General features: G+C 37.0%; 1 protein-coding gene and 1 pseudogene across 2 annotated transcripts; both read right to left on the bottom strand.

Annotated features, from left to right (window-relative positions):
- Positions 1-333: 333 nt before the first annotated feature.
- On the bottom strand, positions 334-12,201 carry LOC120119264 (annotated as a pseudogene).
- A 4,216-nt stretch (positions 12,202-16,417) lies between these two features.
- LOC120119364 (IAA-alanine resistance protein 1-like) lies at positions 16,418-22,769 on the bottom strand. 2 transcript variants are annotated; one of them, XM_039139203.1, is made up of 12 exons: positions 22,612-22,769; positions 22,147-22,521; positions 20,819-20,902; positions 20,630-20,679; positions 20,385-20,436; positions 19,069-19,179; positions 18,158-18,381; positions 17,628-17,780; positions 17,391-17,498; positions 16,804-16,905; positions 16,682-16,726; positions 16,418-16,587 (listed from the first exon to the last, which is right to left on the bottom strand). In XM_039139203.1, the coding sequence occupies exons 2-12, from the start codon at positions 22,472-22,474 to the stop codon at positions 16,432-16,434; spliced, it is 1,413 nt and encodes a 470-aa protein (XP_038995134.1). In that variant the 5' UTR covers positions 22,475-22,521; positions 22,612-22,769; the 3' UTR covers positions 16,418-16,431. The 2 variants fall into 2 exon arrangements, with proteins under 2 accessions (XP_038995134.1, XP_038995206.1); XM_039139275.1 differs by having other exon boundaries at positions 22,147-22,283; positions 22,317-22,768.
- Between the last annotated feature and the right edge of the window lie 353 nt (positions 22,770-23,122).

Genomic DNA, 23,122 nt, shown 5'->3' on the forward strand with positions numbered 1-23,122 from the left:
GGTGCGATCCATATTTCTCCTTTGTGAGGATTGGAATATTCAATTCGCATACATCCCTCGCGAGTCCAACATGGCGGTTGGTTTTCTTTCTAAACTTGATAGCCCTTCGATCCTAGCTATATATGAAGCTTCCTCTCCCCTAATGGTTTGCTTGACATTATCCATCGCGACTCTTATGAACCCCTTATGTTCGCTTACTAAGCTAGCTGCTAATGTACTGGCTTTTACTAACGCATTAGAAACATCAGAAAATTTCATTACCATGAACAAATGTAAAATAATAACTTGAACAAAAGAATCTACAACAACAGAAAATCAATATTAAACACTTGTCTCTCTAGTTGTTTGAACGAAAGCAACACATTAATCTGTTCCAACAGTCAGTTGCCTCCTTTTGAGATGGTTGGTCGCGGGGATCCTTGAAATTCGCTTTCTCACTAAGCTCTTCGAATGCATCGACGAGATTTTGGAGCCTCGCGACGAACTCGATCAAGAGATGCGAATGTTGCTAGAGATAACGAGCTAGCTCTCTCGTATATTTTGGAGTCCTGACCAGGCTGCATCAAGGCTTCTGCGGTAACGGAGAGACGGGGCCAGGACGGTTTCTGTGTCATACTCTCTCAGGTAATCAAATCCGGAGGCTCCACCGACATATCACTCAGGGATTTGATCACCACTTTGTACTCATCCTCTTTAGCTTCTTCTTCAAGGTCCTTGTGATGCGGAGGGGATGCCCAGCTTTCTGAATTGACTAGAAGATATGATTTGTCATCGACCTTCATCTGCAAATCCTCTCCGGCCTCGTGAACTTCCCTCAGTATGTCTCCAGAGCTTAACTTCTCCATCTTTTCGACTTTTTCTCCGAGCTCACGCAGCACTTTAGCCCCCGCGGTACAAGCCCTCTGCATGTCCAGAGCGAAAACCTTTCTCTTCTCCGGTGGTGCCTGAATTTCCGAGAGCATACACCCGTGCATCGCCATCACCATGAATGCACAATGCCTCAAAGCACCACTCACTTTGACAAAGTTCCTCCATGGATAGTTGAATGATCTGTAAGGACCATGTGGAGGCTCCCATGATGCAAAATCAAGCAAAGTATCCTCTTGGCTTGAAGATTGCACAACTGATCTGTAGGCACTATACAATGGATCATCATATGCTTGGTATGTGAGAATTTTGGAAGGGATCCTCTCATATTCAACACATTGCAGATACCCTTTAACACACACTAGACAACAATACGATTCGTCAATTTAGCACGGTAAACAGCACTCTTGATGTGCGTCTCTGCCGAAAGTCTCAGCGAGCTCTTGTCAGGGTAGGTCTGTCTGTTGAGGACCGCTGAGCCGGGACATCAACATCTCATCTCTCAGACTCACAGACTTCTTCCGACAGAGCTATCTTGTAACCCCCTAGACCCGGTCTGTGAGTTAGACCCAAACCTAAGTGGTCACATATCCCATTCAGAGGTTTTTTTTTTCCACTTATAGGACGATAAATATAATATAGAACATAATATTAATAATACAAATATGTCCAAAATGATAATAAAATACATGTCACCAAACATAACCAAAAAAAAACATATAGAAATATATGTTCGTACAAAATAAAGTAGTTGATTTCTCCTGATGCCAAATCTGCTAGCTTATGGTCTGCTGTTATCTGAAAAATGGTAAAAACTACAGAATGAGCTAAAAAGCCCAGTGTGTTCCATACAGTGTATATAAAAACATACTGATAAAAATATTCCAGTAAAGTCGGTTTATGCAATCATGTCGTAAAAAAAAAATATGAACACTACCCCCAGCCCATCACAACAGAATGTGTAGGTTCCCCAGAACCATACACCCAGCCCACACAACAAATAAGGCCCTGAGCACAAAGCCGAGGAACCTACGGATATACTTCCTTCAACGATACCCCCCAATGATGGAGATGTTCATGAATGTATTTGAATGAAAACAATGATTAAATCTTTAAAACATAAAAGTGTTCATGCTTAACAATAATATACAGAAATACGGAAATCAGAAGACAAGTCAGTAGTATACAGAATTTCAGATATCGAATATTCAATATTCAGAAGATCGGTATAAAATACCGTAACCAGAATTCATTTCAGAAATATGTGGCAAATCAGATGTCATATACATAATGTTCAGATGTATATTTAAAACAGAAATAATTAACACTGTCGGGAAACACACCTGTAACAGTCTGAGAAATCAGATAGGGAAGCCTATTGCTGGGTCTGTCGATCACGTTCTGCTGCAGCGCTAGATCCTACGAATTGGAAAAATCCATATTGGAATCCTAATATAAATAATCTAAATATTATTTAAATAATATACAGAAACCTACGGGTAATTCTCGTAGTACGCGGTTCAGGCTGATCTAACGAACGGATAATACCGGACCTAATTGATCCTTGTTCAGGTGAAACACGAGTACCTTCATAAAATATTTTATTGAATAAATCCTTGACCAAATCTCATTTAAATAATCAAAATATTAAAATATTAAGCCTTTTGGGTTTACAAGCTCGATTCGGGAATTTCGGGTCAGAATTTGGCAAAACGGACTTCGGAATCAAATTCAGGACGTCGAAAAATATAAAGTATGACCTTTCAAAATTTCGAATTCTTGGTCAAAATTAAAGTCAACGGGGTTGACTGACGATTTGGAGACTTTCGGGTTTGAATTTAGTAAAACGGATTCGGAACATCGAAAACTATCAGGATAGGTATTCTTGGTCAAAAACAAAGGTCGTCTAATAGCTGGTCAAAGCCGGTCAAAGTTCTGGTCAAAGGAGGTCAACAAACTGTCAAACATTTTACACAAATAGCACCCTTTTTAAAAAAATTACCAAAATAGCACCCATTTCGAATTAATTCCCAGAATAGCACCAAAACCGAATTAATTCCCAGAATAGCACCGGTCAACGGTCAACGGGTCGGGTCGGGTCGGGTCAACGGGTCGGGTAAACGGGTAAACGGGTCGTGACCGGTCAAACCGGTCAAAACCGGTTAAACCGGTCAAAACCGGTTTCCAGCGTTCACTCGCCTGCGGCGGCGCGTGTGGGCGTGTGCGACGTCCTCCGGGGCTCTAAAAATCACGGAAAAATTTCTAAAAATTATTTTGAGCGATTTCGAGATACTTACAAAGATCGGTTCAAATTTTTGAACGGCGGAGAGCTCGATTTCGACTCGGCCGAATCTTTGACTGATCCACCTCCCCACGCGCCGCCGTCAACGGAGATCGAGGATGACACCGGCGGACTCGGAACGGCACAAGGAACACGATGGTGCGGGAGGTGTCGTAAAAGGAGCAACGATCGGCGATGAATTTAGGATTTTCTAGGCGATTGAGCTTAAAAAAAACGTCGATGCTTTAACTTGAAATTCACGACGTTTGGCAGCGTTTCGCTTCAATTAAATTGAAGGGTTTGTTCCTCGCTTGATGATGAACACGATGGTGGTTTTAAAATGACGATCGGAATTCGGACGGCGTCGGGATTGTCGTCGGCAGTTGAGGTTGGGAGAGGGAATTTGGGAAGAATTGGTTTCTGAAATCAGAAACCAATTCACGTATATAATAGCCCTTACCTAACATTTTAGGGTAAATTCAGGACTTGGTCCCTGAATTTTCTTTAATTCTTAAACAAGCTTCAAGTTTTAAAAACTTCCAATTTAGTCCCCAAATTTTCACCAATTACTCAATTAAAACCTCAATTCCCAATTAAATATTATTTTAAAATTTTCGGGTTGTTACAATTCTCCCCCTCTACAAGAAATTTCGTCCTCGAAATTTACCTTATGAAAACAGATGAGGAAATTGGATCTCCATTGACTCCAATGTCTCCCAAGTAGCTTCTGAGGGGCTACTATTACTCCACTGAACTTTGACCATTGGAATACGCCTATTCCGAAGAACTCGCTCATCCCTCTCTAAAACCTGAACAGGCTCCTCCTCATATGACAAATCAGGTCTCAGCTCTACCTCATCAACCTGAATGATGTGATCTGGATCTGGACGGTATCGCCTCAACATAGAAACATGAAAAACATTATGAATACGACTGAGCTGGGAAGGCAACTCAAGCTGATAAGCAACAGGTCCAACTTTCTTCAGAATACGATACGGCCCAATAAATCGCGGACTCAGTTTACCTTTACGTCCAAATCTCAATACCTTCTTCCATGGAGATACCTTGAGAAAAACCTGGTCTTCAACCTCAAACTCGATATCCTTACGTCGCTTATCTGCGTATGACTTCTGCCTATCAAATGCCTCTCTTAAGCGATCACGGATCAGTCTGACAGTATCTTCAGTTTCTCGAACCAAATCTGGACCCAAAGTTTTTCTATCATGTAACTCTGTCCAACATATAGGAGTACGACATCTACGTCCATACAGAGCCTCGTACGGTGCCATGCGAATACTTGCCTGATAACCATTATTGTAAGCAAACTCAGCTAATGGCAAGAAATCTTCCCAACTACCACGGAAATCAATCACACAGCCCCGTAACATATCCTCCAACACCTGAATCACTCGCTCAGACTGTCCATCAGTTTGAGGATGAAAAGCTGTACTGAAATTCAAACGAGTACCCATAGCCTCATGCAAAGCTTTCCAGAACCTGGAAGTGAATCTCGGATCTCGATCAGATATGATAGACAACGGAACACCATGAAGTCTAACGATCTCAGAAATGTACAATTTAGCCAGTTTATCCAGAGAATAATTAACTCGAATAGGGATAAAGTGCGCTGACTTGGTGAGTCGATCAACAATCACCCAGATAGAATCCTTTTTGGAAGGAGTTAGAGGAAGACCAGTAACGAAGTCCATCGTAATACGCTCCCATTTCCACTCAGGAATCTTAATTGACTGTAATAATCCAGATGGATGTTGGTGCTCTGCCTTAACCTGCTGACAAGTCAAACACCTCGCCACAAAATCTGAAATATTTTTCTTCATACCAGTCCAAAAGTAGCGCTCTTTGAGATTATTGTACATTTTGTCCCCGCCAGGATGCATAGCATAAGGACTACTATGAGCTTCCTGAAGAATAACCCGTCTCAACTCATCATCTTTAGGGACGCAGTAACGACCGTGAAAACACAAAATACCATCCTGATCCACAGTATACTCCAAACTCGATCCTTGCTTAACTTGTTCAATAATGGGAAGCAACGAGTTATCAAGGAGTTGTTTAGCCTTAATCTCCTCGGCCAAAGTAGGTTTAACCTGTAACTCTGCTAACAAACTATTATCATCAAATAAGCTCAAGTTGGCAAATAAGGCTCTGAGGTCTAATATCGCCTTACGGCTCAAGGCGTCTGCCACTACATTAGCCTTCCCTGGATGATATTCTATCTCAAAATCATAGTCCTTTAAAAGCTCCAACCAGCGACGCTGTCTCAAATTTAATTCTTTCTGAGTAAGCAGATACTTCAGACTCTTATGATCAGTATAGATATAACACTTTTCTCCGTAGAGGTAGTGTCTCCAGATCTTTAAAGCAAAAACCACAGCAGCTAATTCCAGATCGTGAGTAGGATAGTTACGCTCATGCGGCCTTAACTGACGTGACGCATAAGCGACAACTTTCCTATCTTGCATCAAAACACATCCTAATCCAGAATGAGAAGCATCACTGTAGACAGAAAAATCCTTCCCAGATTCAGGCTGAATCAACACTGGGGCTTGAGTTAGAATAGTCTTCAATTTCTCAAAGCTAGCTTGTTGGTCCTCAGACCAGACAAATGGAACATCTTTCCTTAATAGTTTCGTCAGAGGAGCTGCAATAAGGGAGAACCCCTCAACGAAACGACGATAGTAACCAGCTAAGCCCAAGAAACTACGGATCTCAGAGACGTTTCTAGGTTGCTTCCAGTTCAGAATAGCCTCCACTTTGCTTGGATCCACCTGAATGCCATCAGCGGAGACGATATGTCCAAGAAAAGTCACTTCGCTGAGCCAGAACTCACACTTGCTCAACTTAGCGTATAGCTTATTCTCCCTTAGAGTCTGAAGAACAATTCTTAAATGCTCCTCATGTTCTACTTCACTTCTAGAATACACCAGTATATCATCAATGAATACCACTACAAACTGGTCCAAATAAGGTCGAAACACTATATGCATCAGATCCATAAAAGCAGCAGGGGCATTAGTTAACCCGAATGACATCACTAAAAACTCATAATGCCCATATCGAGTACGGAAAGCAGTCTTCGGAATATCCGAATCTTTCACTTTAAGTTGATAATAACCAGATCTTAAGTCTATCTTTGAAAAGATAGAAGCCCCTCGAAATTGGTCAAATAGATCGTCGATTCTGGGTAGAGGATATTTATTTTTAACAGTGAGTTTGTTTAGTTTTCTATAATCAATACAGAGTCTCAATGTCCCATCTTTCTTCTTGACAAAGAGAACTGGAGCTCCCCACGGTGATACACTGGGTCGGATAAATCCCCTGTCCAACAACTCCTGGAGTTGGATTTTCAGTTCTTTAAGCTCCTTTGGGGCCATACGATAAGGAGCCATTGAAACCGGGGTGGAACCAGAATAGACTTCAATCACAAACTCGACTTCTCTATCAGGAGGTAATCCAGGCAACTCCTCGGGAAAAACATCAGAAAATTCCTTGACAATTCGGATGCTTTCAATATCGGATTGCGATCTCCTAGTGTCCAAAATATAAGCAAGAAACGCCTCGGAACCCTTCCTGATCATCTTCTCCGCTACCAAGGCAGACACAACATTCGTCAGAAATCCCCGTCGTTCCCCAATCATTACAATCTTTCGATTATCTGGGGTCTTCAGAACAGCTCTCTTAGTCTCAAAATCAATATTTACTCGATGTTTGTCCAACCAATCTACGCCAAGAATCAAATCGAACTCTTCAAAGGGTAACTCCATCAGGTCAGCCAGAAAAATCTCCCCATTGATCTCTATAGGGCACTCTCTAAAAATACGATCCAACACAATAGATTGACCTAAGGGACTTTGAACTATCACTGAACGCTCAGTATTCTCAACAGGAATATTTAGACCCTCAGAAACGGAATGTGATACATAGGAATTTGTAGAGCCACTATCAAACAATGCAAAGTATGGAACTGAATGAATAGTAACAGTACCTGCAGTCACATCAGGCCCATCTCGATCTTGTCGAAGTCTAGCAGTGTAAACCAATGCAGGTTGTCTGGCTTCAGATCTGATTGGACCCCTACTCTGAGATGCTCGGCCTCTATTAGCCGATCCAGGTGCTCTCTCCTGAGTACGACCACCTACAGGAGTCTGAACAGTACTCTGAGTACGAGCGGGAGTACGAGCTGGCGTCTGAACTGTAGTAACTGATAATGGACAATCCCTTATAAAATGGTCACCAGAACCACATTTAAAACAGGTACCAAATTTTCTCCTGCATTCCCCAGGATGAGGTTTTCCACAATAATTACATGGCTGCGAACCAGAATCAACAGGTCTAGAAGATTGAATAGCTGAAGAACTGGATGCTACAGGCCTGGCACTTGCACTACCTCTCTGAAAAGATTCACCCCTGCCCCTCTTGCTAGGATGTGCAGAAGAATTAACAGAACCAGAAGGCCTCCTGAATCGGGTTTGAGCTCGATCACTATCTCTCCGATGCTCCATACCCAGTCGCTCTATTTCCTCAGCAGTCTTGGCTATCTCAACCAAAGCATCAAAATTCCTCTCTCGGTGAGTAGCGACTCGACTCCTGATTTCATACCTGAGTCCATTCTCGAACCTCAAGCATCGATCTGTCTCAGTATCCACAAGTCCAGGAGCATATCGGCTCAATCGGATGAATTCAACCTCATAATCCATAACAGACATATTACCCTGCTCCAGATTCTGAAACTCCTGGCGTCGCTCCTGCAGATATCTCTCTCCGATGTAGCGACTTCGGAAGCGCGTCTTGAAAAGATCCCATGTTAGTTGGTTCCTCGGAATACTACCAGAAATGGATTGCCACCATCTGAAGCTTTCTTTCTTCAACATAGTTAGGGCCCCCTTTAACTTTTGCTCAGGTCTGAGGTCCATCTCATCCATAATCCTTTCTGTGTCCTCCAGCCAATACTCAGCGTCTGTCGGAGGTCCACCAGTAATACCCTCGAATGGTACTACACCAGCAGCAACCAGAGAATTTGAAATCTCTACTGCAGTCATGTTACTAGGGGCTCTAGCAGCTCTCTGAAACATGCGGAAGATAGCTCTATTAATGGCGTCTTCATTCATCTCAGAATCCTCATCTTCAGTGACGGGAGGGTCTCTCACAGGAGTAAACTGATCATCATGAGAAAGAGTCGTATCTACTTGCTGAACAGGAGGATCACGTGGTGACATCGGATCATCTATCGTAACAGAAGGTCGAGTGACTCGCCCTCTACCACGTCCACGTCCTGTCCTACGACCTCTAGCAGTATTCATCGTTGGATCTATAAGGCTCTACAGAAGAATTTGAAACATATGTCAGATTAGCATCAGGGATCTCGATAAAACTTTAAATCATAACATAAGGTGACATTTTTTTTTATTTCTTAAAAATTCAAAGTTTAGGACCCATATACAGTCCGAGTGTTTAAAACCGAAAGCTCTGATACCACCAAATGTAACCCCCTAGACCCGGTCTGTGAGTTAGACCCAAACCTAAGTGGTCACATATCCCATTCAGAGGTTTTTTTTTCCCACTTATAGGACGATAAATATAATATAGAACATAATATTAATAATACAAATATGTCCAAAATGATAATAAAATACATGTCACCAAACATAACCAAAAAAAAACATATAGAAATATATGTTCGTACAAAATAAAGTAGTTGATTTCTCCTGATGCCAAATCTGCTAGCTTATGGTCTGCTGTTATCTGAAAAATGGTAAAAACTACAGAATGAGCTAAAAAGCCCAGTGTGTTCCATACAGTGTATATAAAAACATACTGATAAAAATATTCCAGTAAAGTCGGTTTATGCAATCATGTCGTAAAAAAAAAATATGAACACTACCCCCAGCCCATCACAACAGAATGTGTAGGTTCCCCAGAACCATACACCCAGCCCACACAACAAATAAGGCCCTGAGCACAAAGCCGAGGAACCTACGGATATACTTCCTTCAACGATACCCCCCAATGATGGAGATGTTCATGAATGTATTTGAATGAAAACAATGATTAAATCTTTAAAACATAAAAGTGTTCATGCTTAACAATAATATACAGAAATACGGAAATCAGAAGACAAGTCAGTAGTATACAGAATTTCAGATATCGAATATTCAATATTCAGAAGATCGGTATAAAATACCGTAACCAGAATTCATTTCAGAAATATGTGGCAAATCAGATGTCATATACATAATGTTCAGATGTATATTTTAAAACAGAAATAATTAACACTGTCGGGAAACACACCTGTAACAGTCTGAGAAATCAGATAGGGAAGCCTATTGCTGGGTCTGTCGATCACGTTCTGCTGCAGCGCTAGATCCTACGAATTGGAAAAATCCATATTGGAATCTTAATATAAATAATCTAAATATTATTTAAATAATATACAGAAACCTACGGGTAATTCTCGTAGTACGCGGTTCAGGCTGATCTAACGAACGGATAATACCGGACCTAATTGATCCTTGTTCAGGTGAAACACGAGTACCTTCATAAAATATTTTATTGAATAAATCCTTGACCAAATCTCATTTAAATAATCAAAATATTAAAATATTAAGCCTTTTGGGTTTACAAGCTCGATTCGGGAATTTCGGGTCAGAATTTGGCAAAACGGACTTCGGAATCAAATTCAGGACGTCGAAAAATATAAAGTATGACCTTTCAAAATTTCGAATTCTTGGTCAAAATTAAAGTCAACGGGGTTGACTGACGATTTGGAGACTTTCGGGTTTGAATTTAGTAAAACGGATTCGGAACATCGAAAACTATCAGGATAGGTATTCTTGGTCAAAAACAAAGGTCGTCTAATAGCTGGTCAAAGCCGGTCAAAGTTCTGGTCAAAGGAGGTCAACAAACTGTCAAACATTTTACACAAATAGCACCCTTTTTAAAAAAATTACCAAAATAGCACCCATTTCGAATTAATTCCCAGAATAGCACCAAAACCGAATTAATTCCCAGAATAGCACCGGTCAACGGTCAACGGGTCGGGTCGGGTCGGGTCAACGGGTCGGGTAAACGGGTAAACGGGTCGTGACCGGTCAAACCGGTCAAAACCGGTTAAACCGGTCAAAACCGGTTTCCAGCGTTCACTCGCCTGCGGCGGCGCGTGTGGGCGTGTGCGACGTCCTCCGGGGCTCTAAAAATCACGGAAAAATTTCTAAAAATTATTTTGAGCGATTTCGAGATACTTACAAAGATCGGTTCAAATTTTTGAACGGCGGAGAGCTCGATTTCGACTCGGCCGAATCTTTGACTGATCCACCTCCCCACGCGCCGCCGTCAACGGAGATCGAGGATGACACCGGCGGACTCGGAACGGCACAAGGAACACGATGGTGCGGGAGGTGTCGTAAAAGGAGCAACGATCGGCGATGAATTTAGGATTTTCTAGGCGATTGAGCTTAAAAAAAACGTCGATGCTTTAACTTGAAATTCACGACGTTTGGCAGCGTTTCGCTTCAATTAAATTGAAGGGTTTGTTCCTCGCTTGATGATGAACACGATGGTGGTTTTAAAATGACGATCGGAATTCGGACGGCGTCGGGATTGTCGTCGGCAGTTGAGGTTGGGAGAGGGAATTTGGGAAGAATTGGTTTCTGAAATCAGAAACCAATTCACGTATATAATAGCCCTTACCTAACATTTTAGGGTAAATTCAGGGCTTGGTCCCTGAATTTTCTTTAATTCTTAAACAAGCTTCAAGTTTTAAAAACTTCCAATTTAGTCCCCAAATTTTCACCAATTACTCAATTAAAACCTCAATTCCCAATTAAATATTATTTTAAAATTTTCGGGTTGTTACATATCTCCCGGGAGAACCGCACATCAACAGGAACAACTTCGAAATCCCATCGAGGGAGCAGTAGTTGAAACACAAGACTAACCTTCCAAGGAAGAAGCAACGTTCTTGAAATTTTTCACCACAGATTTATGTAAATCCTCCCCTGCCGATATGGGGAAAACACATATACTTATAATCACAGACATGCCAGCACCAAAGAAGATATGCAACAATCGCCAAACAGCAGTGGCTGAAATTTCTCGAGTTGTTCCCAGACACCAGTACGACGCATAATGTCAACAAGAACACCCGGAAAGCATATTCGTATGTTTTCACTCGAGGGTACAATTTGCAGTAGTTCAGAATAAATCCTAAACCAGAAATGAAAATTTTCACAAGTTCATACATAAAGTTGAATGATCTTCGTGAAAGTAAATATACAAATCATCATAAAACTCCAAACCTGCTATGAAAATGCTTATTAAAATAACATATTCTTCATACTCTCCGGACATTATCGATAGCTCTGCAATGCCTAAACCTACCACTCCAGCGGAAAACGTCCCTATAAATCGGTTGATACCTTTGCTGAGTGTTGCACCTACGAAAATTTTCCGATCACATCAGCTAAAAACAACTGTCGATAGTAAGTCGTATAACTTATGGACTCGGGTGTAAGTGGATCCTAACCCCTCTCTCTCCCTCTCTCTGTCTATATATATATATATATATGTATATATTACTTACCTACGCTGAACTCGAAGATCAAAACGACAGTGAGAATTGCCCAGATTGAATATTGACTGGCACCCCTAAGGGACTCTTTGAATAGCATAAGCAACGAGACGGAGGTTAGCGTGAGCCCAGTTTTGAAGGCGAAAAAGATCTTACGAGGATCCAATCGGCCCATTTTATATAACTTGACAGTGAGTTCTTGAAGGCCATTCCACAAGTACTCAATCGAATCACAGCACGATCGGAAACACCGGTCTTTAACAACATCCTCGGCGCCACTCGAGGCGTAGGAGCCTAATCCCGAATAGCCTTTCCTCGAAAGCAACCTTTCTTTATTCTCCGCACCATTCAAAAAAGACCTCCCCGTCATTTTCTCTGCATCAAACAGATCAAAAACAGAAACAGTAATTTACAAGACCCGAACAAGATCTCCAAGAACAAACATCTGGGTTCAAGGGATACGGAAGAAAGAAAAATAGGGTACGAGTATGATTTGATCTACATGAATTGAATGATGGTGGATTTGGTTTTTGATTGAAGAGGAGATCCAAAATAGAAAATTTATGAAAGTCATAAGAGTGGCAATGTAGAAAGAGAAAGAGATATCAAAATCACTGCTTCCACGCGTCACTATCCACTTGATTTTATTAAAATAACAATTTTCTTGGATAATTTCACTTGACTTTGAGTGAAAAGTGAAAACCATCCATCAAAAAAACTCAGAAATCCCGTGCACCCTGCTTTATGTTGAACCCCATTTGGCTGATATCTGGAATTGCTTATTTCTGAAAGCTCTGTAAACCCAGAAAGGATTATATATTGGCTTGAGTCCTTTTAACTTGAATCATTACCAAATCAACTTAAAATTTCTTCTAATATTCTTTTCTCATGGTGATGAGGCATGTGAGAATTGGCTATCATTGTTAATTTTATAATCTAATTCGATATTGAATCAGATGGTTAAGATGCATCATATATTCTCTTTAATGTATTATATCGTCCATAATTTATAATTATAATGGTAAAAGAATAATTTATAACTTATAATCATTGTCGGGACCATGCATTCTCTGCACGTGGAATCTCAATTATTTGTCATGTTCTTATCTAGATCTAATGTATGAATAAAATTCTTGCTTGAAGCCATTGAACCTTTTTCTTCTTTAACATAATAATATTTATTATTATTAATGTTTCAAAAATCTACTCAAACTATTCAAAAAATAGGGTAAAATACGTAAAGGTCCTCCGATTATAGGGTGATGTTTTGTTGAGTCACCGACTATAGGATGATACTTTGTTGAGTATATCGACTATTAAAAATTAATTTATTGATTGAAATATGATAAAATATGACCACATAACCGTTTAAGTTGTACTTTTTGAATCAACTCTCCATTTACATTATGGTGTTGAGTCAGTACTTGAACCATTATGCTATTGATCCAGTGTTTGAAATCGACGGCAGTATCAATAAACATCATTAAAATAAGATTTTATTATATTCATAATCAGCAGGTTAACGTCTATTTTAGATGACCTTCAATTTTTAACCAGAGAATGATGAGTTTGAAATATATGAATAATCGAGTAATCGTTTTGTAAATTTTAATAGTCGAGGTACTCAATAAAGCAGTATTATATAATCGAGGACAATTTGTGTACTTTACCCTTAGTTTTTCATTTAATTGAATACTTAAAATGATAATGTGACAAAAAAATTAAAATTATATTATTTATTGAAAATTTCAAATAATAAAAGACCAAAAATATTTTTTTATAATGTTATATAGATCTTGTCATGTGACAAGTTATCTAACATAGTTATAATCATATTCTCTTACCTTAATTGCTGAAATAAAATCACTAAGGGACTGTTTGTTTAGCTCTGAATGGAATCATTCATCGTTGAATGTTGAACCGTTCAACATTCAACGTGTTTGTTTCTCACCTCTAAATGATTCTTTGTTGACTGATTCAGCAAAACAGTGCTGAATGATTCAGCACAGAAGTACATTCTGAATGATTCAGAGTCATTATCAAACAACATGTCACATTCAGAGCTTATTCATACAGAGCATCTGAATCATTCATCATTTGAATCATTCAGCACTTAATCATTCTGAAATAAACAAACAACCCCTAAGTAACACCTTAATATTTTTTTTATTATTTTTATTAGATTTTCATATTTGTATCATTATTAAAATTATTTATAATTTAAAATATTTGTTATTATTTCAAATTTTTTATTATTATTTATAATGTATCATGGTTTGGTGGGAGTTAGTAGTGTGCCTTGTATGTTGCCACTAATGGCTTAACATGTGTGATGTGTTTCTTGGATGTACCCCTATTGTGGTTAACAAATGACTACTATTTTGTAGCTTTTTAGAAAACTTATTATTAATATATTAAAACTAATTAAAATGGTTAATGATTAAAAATAATTTTAATAAATAAGATACTTTCAAATAGATTTTTTTGTACGAAATTAAATGAAGTTCAAGTATATAAAACAATATTATATTATATATTAATATTAAAAATATTAATTTAAAGCATATAAAATGTTTTAAAAGGATGGCAAAGAAGCATTTAATTACATCATGTGCAATTAAAATAAGGGTAAATTATACATTTAGTATCTAAATTATCAGTTTTAGTCTATTTTAGTACCTAAACTTTTATTTATTTCAAAATCATATCTAATGTTTAGTTTTTGTTTCATTTTAATATCCCACCCTTAAAAATTTAACGCGTTTAGTACTTGAACTATCATTTTTGGTCCGTTTTAGTACTTAAACTTTCAAAAAAAATTCAAAACTTAACGTTAAGTTTTTAACAAGAGTAGTAAACTGAAATAAAAACTACACGTTATGTATAATTTTTAAAAATTAAAAATTTAGGTACTAAAACGGACTAAAACTGATAATTTAAGTACTAAATGCATAGTTTACCCTTAAAATAACCTTTATGCTTGCGGCATTTTGAAACATAAACATTCACTCAATATCATTCGATGGATGTTAATCTTTAATTATATTAATTGATTTAACTCAATGTTACTATTCACATTAACATGTTTAACTCCGTACTTATAAAAGGGACAAAGTTATTACTCTACTTGTACTAATTCAAACTCATTTTAGTCTTTTATATTTTTAAAATGATTAAAGAAATAATTATGTTATTTTAATATATTATCTAATTATTAAACTTTAAACATATATAACATAATATATTTATAATATAATATTATATATTAGTAAATTTAACTTCTGCGACATAAATTTATAAATTACATATAATATAATATATTATAAACTTAAAAAATAATCGGATCTGAACATTGATAGTTGGAGTTCAAATTCCGTTCATATTTTAAATGGTATTTTTTTGGGTCAAATTTATTTTTTTAATCTAATATTTTTAGCATAAATTCTTTTAAATTTTATATGAATAGATCGATGATTTAATAGGTCTAATAATATCATATTATCTTCTCTTCATCAAGCTCTTTTCTGCTTCATAGTTGAGGAGCTTTAGATTAAATAAATAAATAAATCTATTTAAATTTTATTATAAGGTATTATAAATAATTTTATAAATACTTATAAGAAAACTCTCATTTACCATTTTTTTAAGGGGACGTTGTTTTGTAAGCATAGGAAAATTAAAATAAATTAAACACTTACCACCAATAATCGATTGATCTATTAGGATAAGACATTAGATCCCTTTAGTAAGGTTAAGGGTATCCAAATTATTTGAATTAAAATTTTATTGAGCAAAAAAGAATAATATAAACTTAATTAATATTAGTACAAATTACATTTGGGTTCATGTTTATCTTTTTCAATAATATCATTTTTAAAATTTAAAATTTTATATTTATTAAAGAAATATTATTATTTTATATATTAACATTAAAAAATATTCCAGAAATACATATATTTAAATATCATTTCACATATTTATATAATATTAAATTTAAAACCCCTTTAAATTGAATAAATGACAACATTAAGTATTTTTGAAAAATTAAATAAATTGATTATTGGATCACGTTTTTTAAAAAATTAAATATTTTCATTTTCATTTACACGTATTTAATTGGATAAATGACTACCTCCTTGAACTTTTAGGCCAATCAAATTAGGAAGCGGCGGAACGTATAAAATCATAAAAGCAAAAGCAAGAGACAATAGCCTGCTTATACACAACAATATCTTAGTCAGATAGAAGTCAAATATTAGGGACTTATTTGGATACCACTTAAAGTTTAAGGGTCTATTTAGATGTGACAAAAGTACAAGGGTTCATTTACATGAAGTGACAAAGTGTAAGGACTTATTTAGAATACTTTCCTTGCGGTTGCAGTTATATTGGTTCCGAATTTAAGTAACACACCAGAAGTGAGACAAACAAGTAGAATCTTGGACAAAAGGCATTTCCACTAACATTTGTTTTAAAAGAAGGATCTGTTTAAACTTATTTTTCGGGCAATATAATGTTACAGGTGCAAGCTTATAAGCATTTATCCTCCTCTCCTAATTTCTGAGTTCAAAACGGAATGTAAACCTTACCCAGGAACCCGAAATCCGAAGAAAGAGGTGACTCGGTCCTTCCTGCAGGTGCTTCGAAGTCATTTGAACAATACTAAACTCGTATCAAATGGATCTTTTCTTTTTCTTTATTCTACAAGTGAAATACAAAGGGCAACAGCCATGCCGGATGTTAGTGACATTAATTGCACTGCAGTATTTTTCAAGGTTGTTTTGCCATTGTTATTCATCTCTGCAAGCACTCCAGCAACGGCAATGTATATAAATCCACCGGCCGTAAACCCCTGCAAGAGAGGAAATAACCAAAAAATATTGTACACTTGAGCCCATGACAACCAGAAGTAACAATTGAACATGACTTGCAGGTCTCCCTATTACCTCGATCAACGATGATTGTCCCGGATCTTGTCCCCAAAGCAAAGCCTACAGGAAAAGCAACAAAATTTAACCTCCTGCCTATTATTGTAAGTAATAATTGCATTAGCTCCGAATATACGGACCATAGCAGTTCCTGCTAGTGCCACTAGCGCCGAAAGAAAGTTGAAGAACAGGGCTTTGGAAACACTGAAACCAGATCTTACCAATATACCAAAATCGCCAATCTGCAGTGGAATAAAACAAGCCATGGAAGTCGAATAATATATCAGGTTATCCCAAAGAAAAAAATTCAAACCACACTTTTTAAATTATTCCATATTATATATGCTCCTATTTTTATCACGGTGGTGGATGCAGTCATACATTACAATCGATGGATTTTGTGTCTGAGTGCAGGTGTGTGCATGGCAGGGAGTGCCATGGAAGGGTTAGTAAAGAAGGTAATGTAGTTTTCTTTTCACTCAAGATAAAACAGAGTGCCTACTTGTCTTTGATGGAATCCATAGGAAGCGATCAAATTAAATCTCATATTGAACTTGAACCATAAGAACTAATAGAATAACCTTAACGCCTTTTTTGTTTGTAGGGGCTATGCAGAAGACAGGGCAAGAATCCTAGCGTCTCACCCCTAGGGCGTGGTTATTTACAAATTTAAAGGACATCTTTAGGATGGCATAAATTACTCTCATCAAAATAAAGGAACTCAAACCTCTTGGGGAAGCTCATGTGCAAGCAAAAATAAAGTTCTGGACCACCCACCAACAGATCCATGAAGCAAAAACGCACTTCCTAAAGCCATCCCATCTGTAAAATTGTGCTGCAATAGCAAAAAATTAACATCTAATTAAATAAAATATTTCCACTCAATCCAGTATAAATAAACTGATAAGAACTGTTATTCAAGGACAAGAACATTAAATTTAATAAATACTCAATTTATACTTACAACGCCATCAGAGAATAGATTAAGATAGCCAAAAACCAGGTTCGATTGTGAATGGGATGTTTCCTTTTGTACCAAAGTTTTAACATTATTTGCACAGCCATCTGCAGGATCGATATCTGATTTACTGTCACTGGTACCAGCAGAACTCTTTCTCTGTTGGATGAATTTCAAAGGAAATATCAATGGTCATTAGAACTCTTCAAGTGTTCTATGTCAATGTTATCACTTTTTGTCAAGTTCAATCTTCCTTCTTATAAACAACTTAAAGGGATTTAATTTCTAAAACGGGCAATTTATCTTTACAGGTAATAAATGTTATATACAAGATAGAAACAGATAAAGGACAATTTTTATCGGTCAATTAGATGTGTTTGATGGTTCACACACACATATCTACAACTCATGCAGTGCAATTAAGTTTCAGCTCCAGAATTTATAAAAGTGGCATAGCCAGCAAACATGTATACCCAACCTCAGTTGTATGAATACAACATACCTCCAATAGTCCAATGTAAATATTTAAACCCTACCTTCCTGATTTCAGGCTCAGTTGCATTATCTACAATTGAAGAGTCGTCTGATATGTCAGGTTGCGAACTGTTGTCATGAGCAGCAGCATCGGCATCATTTTTCAATTTTTTATTGCTCTTGTGATGATGGTGATGATGACCATGGCTCCAACCACTAGCCCCTCCAGAGTTTTCTTCGACATATCTGACCAGCTTTTCAACAAGAAGAAAGAGTACTATCCCAGCTGTGACATACAGAAATACCAACATGACAAGAGCACCCAAAATAAGATTAAGTTAAGAAGATAGCCTTTTATGACGTCATTTGAATCAACATACGTGCATGTCTGCAAAGTATTACAATATCACCTGTTCCAAAGCAGATAAATGCCTCTTCCACTTTCTAGAGTAACAGATTCCACAGGAAATTATGCAATACAAAAGTTCATAAGATTTCAAATGACAGGTTTTCAAAACAAAGTCTAGCTCAAGCAAAAGCCAAAATGCGACCTCTCCAACAAATCTAGCTATAGAAAAGTTTCTCATCAGGCTTTCATTAAAAATTAGTTGGCACACGCAAAGACAAAAGAACATATTGAGCAAAACCTAAATGTGCAATATCTCACACTCTCATATTTGCTTTCCTACAAAAACTAACACTTTCCACCAAGCATTATTTCTTTTCAGCATAGCAAAAATCCTTCAATGGATGTCCTTCTGAATTATACAAGTCTAACTGCTTGGAAAACATGAAACATTTGGTTCATCCATCTATGATATGCATTCGGATTTTCAATAGTGATATTATTGAACAAGAAATTTCTTACATCAGTGCAGATATAAAGAAATGATAAGACTAGCCTAGCATGTTTCCCGCATATTCATGCATATATACACAAACATGCACACTTTTCTTATATATTGCTAATTACCAAGAACAGACAAGCCCACAGAAAGGTCCTTCAAAGAGTGTGCATGCGTATGATCATGTCCAGTATGATCATGATCCACGAAGTCAGCATGTGAGTGGGAGTGCCCACCACCTGCAGACAGTTTATTATAGCAAGTGACTTATCTAATTGCATAATTCAACCAGAAAACGATTACACAGACTGCCCTTACACGAATTCTGTCAACTTGTTTGGGATCAGAATTTAAGATTTGACTTTTTTTAATAAGATAAATAAAAGCATCAAGGAGATATAGAAAGAAAAAGCCTAACAATAATGCTTTGGCTAGCAAATCTCCCCATAATTTCACATATTCTATATGATCACGTTATGATTTTCATGAGAAGAGTTTTGATGCATCACTAACATGTTGATGGACCTTGGGAGCCTCAGACTAATGCTGAAGACACTTTGGTCCATAAATCTACTTAGGCTACTCAATAGTTACAGCTCCAGTTGCAATTGTAGTTGTAGGCCTTTTTGTTTGGTTGGATAATAAGGTAACTTGCATTTGCAAAAACAAACCGAAGTCACAGTTCATTGGGAACATGTTTTATGTGAGGTCATATTAAGGAGACGCCAATCTTTGATTATTTTACATTTACCCCCTCCCCTGAATCAAGAATGCAAAAAATTCCTTTTTCAACAACCATTGAATCATTTAAACATCGAAAGCATGCAGGGCGTATATTGCTTCTGAAAGGCAAGCAGTAGCCAGGAAGTTCAAATAGCATCCCTGTAACTGAACACCCAAAACCACCAAATGGCTTCCAGATGGAATTAAATTCTGTGGCCTCCCTTGTCAGGACTTAGGACATACTCAACAGTGTAAAAGATGTAAATGCAAAGTAAATGCAAAGTAAATCTCTCACTGACTGTCAAGGAACTTGAAGTATATGAATTATATTGATCCTAGAACTGGAACCAAAATTCATGTATTAACGCCTTTGAATATACCACAAAAGCCATGGCTCTAACCACATGTTGTTTGATAAACCATAAATTTAAGTTATAAAATATATTTGGTTTATTACTTAAAATTACGGAATATAATTAGACTATTTGATAAATGTAAACTTTTAAACATTTCACGTTATTTTAAACAAAGATAAATTTAAACGTAAAATATTAATTGAAAAATATTTTCCATTCAGAGACAAGTAGCTCCTTATCTATTTATAATTTTCCACACTTTTTTATAGAAAAAAATATATTAGGTGATTTTTAGTATGAATTATCAAATGTGTTTAAAAAATTAAATCAACTGATTATAAGTTTATACGTGAGAAAAATCATACCAAATGAATGCGGCAGCTGGTGAAGAAAAGCATCTCCCAACATAGCTCCTGCCTGTAATATTAAGGTACAACAAAATGTAGAAAACTATTTAAGAGAGAGAGAGAGAGATTATTGAATAATGAGATCTGAATATTGCTCAACCCAGAACTACAAAAGAGTTATATTGTTCAAGTACACAGCAGATGTTATCTTCAAAATATTAACTCAAAATTTCATGTCAGATAAAAGGTTTGAAGAGTCTAACCCCAAATAAAGCCAGGGAATCAACAATTGCCTTGGATGGTTTTCCTTGTACTGCAATAAAATAATCAAATTTTGAGCTCCGTTATCAGGAATAATATCTTTAACGGGAAAAGAAAAAAATAATTCAGCAGAAAATAAAACTGAAGTGAAGACCAAATATATAAATAATCATGCTTAAAAATTAACTTACTGAATATCACAGGTAAAATAATCAGGCAAATAAGGGAAGCCAAGCTTACTAAGAGCGAACATCCCAATGCACGTAACCAAAGGCCTGCAAAACATATGTCCAAATAAGGCTGAAACCTCACACCAGAATTGCATCAATTATGTGAACTCGACACTTGTTGGATGTTGAACAACAAAATTGCAAAAATCAAGAGGATAACAGCATCCAGAGGAGTGCAGAATTACAACACGACAATCAATCAGAACCGAAAAAACAAAATCCAAAAGCATCATACCGATATTAGCATTAAACTCGATGGTTGGCAGCCAAAGATTTTCTGAACTACCACCTTGGCGACCATTTAAGAAGCAGAACTCAACCGAGTCTACCAGTCTAGTAAAAGAATGAAGTTTCTGGAATGCATAATAGATATTAATGCAAAATCTTCTCCGATTAATTTATCCAGCACACCAAATAAAAGGGCAACAGTACAAAGCAAGAGTTAATTTACTGAACATACTTAAGCTCGCATCACATTGAAGAAAAGATATGTACCACTATATTGTAAAATTACATTATAACACGTAGCCTACTTCAAGGGAATAACACCTTCACAATAAGACCTAAACCAAGGTGGCATTCCCTTCAACATTTGCTAGAAAACACTACGCATAATTTGCCTCAGGGACAAATGGCTAAATGATAAGTGTTAGAAGCTTATACAGAGTGATTAAACCCAGCATTTCAAGCTGACTCTAGCACCTCACCCATAACAAACCGACATGCAGTGGAAGCTTAAACCCTAAACCCATAGCAACTAACTGATACAAGGTCCAAGCTTAAAACCGGCTACAGACCAGATTTCATTATCGACTTTTCTGCTACAAGCGCATACACCAGCTGAATTAAACGCGATAGGCCAGTACAATCTACCTTAAAAGGGGGAACTCTGCCCACCTCAAGTAAAATTCAATCCAACAACTTGATTAAAACTGCTATCCTAATCTCATACCTCTCCACTCATTTAGAGCTGTACTACAGCCATCCTCTTCCTTCACATTCAATCATATCAAACATTTTAGGAAATCAGAATAAACTAAACAATATTACATAAAGCGTCCTACTTCCAAACTATATCTCTAGATTAGCAGATATCGATGGCTGGTTAATCAGTGGGTAACTATAATCAAGCTGATTTAAGTCGATAAAATTAAGAACGCATATTTAAAAGAAAAGCTTTTCACTCAGAACTTAAGTCAAACTCCAAAAAGCTTCTCCTTTTCCATTCAAACTCAACTTAAGAAGGCATCAAATATACTGCAAAGTAAAGAAGTTCCATTTAAATTTACCTGAATTGGAGAGCTCGTGATCGTGATCATCCCGATAGGGCCCAAATCCATACAATTTCATGTCTTCTTCCTCAGCCAACTCCTCCGGTAACATCATCTTCTTCCTCTCTTCCTCCGCCTGGCGGTGCTGATGATGGCCATGATCATGGTTATGGGAATGATGGTGGTGGTGGTGGTCATGCCCACGTCCATGTCCGTGATCACAATGGTGATGATGCCCATGGTCACTGTGCGCCGGCGACATACCGTACCCACTCCCGACACACAGATCCAAACTCACCAAAACCAAAAACACCACCAAAAAGATCGGTGTTTTCTCAAACCCCATTTTCCTCCCTTCCAAAATTATAAAAACCCACTTTTTACTGGCTTTTTCTAGTGAAATTGAAAACAAAAAGAGTTAAGATTGGAAAACAAAAGAGAAGAAAGAAAACAGCAAGAAATTGGAAAAAAAAGAATAAATACCCAAACTAAGAACGGCGTTTGCAAGTGCCTTCAATGGTGATGAAACAAACAATGACTAAAAAAACCAGGATTAGGGCTACTATGATGCCGAAGGTTACTACATCCATTTTGTGTGCGTACTACTTAACGAGATAAACCTTAGCTTTCCATTCTTGCAAGTAAAAATTAAATATTTTATTCAGATTTCTGACAGACGAAATTAAAATGATAAATCTTTTTTCTATACCAATTTTGACACTTTTTATTGTGGAATTATTATTGGAATGGCATGATGACAATATAATAATTAGGGACAATATTGTAATTATATAAATATTTGGTGGACCACATTAGTAGATTTAATGAGTAATGAAATGCGGGAACTTCTACAATAAAAAAATATATTAAAATGAGCATTTTCTAATAAAAAGCCTAATTTAAGACAAATTAGTAAAAACGTAGTAATTACCAAAAAAAATACATATTGAGCTAATATTTTCTTGTAAATTATAATTCTGTGTAATTATAAAAA

The sequence above is a fragment of the Hibiscus syriacus genome, unplaced genomic scaffold (genome assembly GCF_006381635.1).
Source record: "Hibiscus syriacus cultivar Baekdansim isolate YM2019G1 unplaced genomic scaffold, ASM638163v2 tig00000072_pilon, whole genome shotgun sequence".
NCBI lineage: Eukaryota > Viridiplantae > Streptophyta > Magnoliopsida > Malvales > Malvaceae > Hibiscus > Hibiscus syriacus.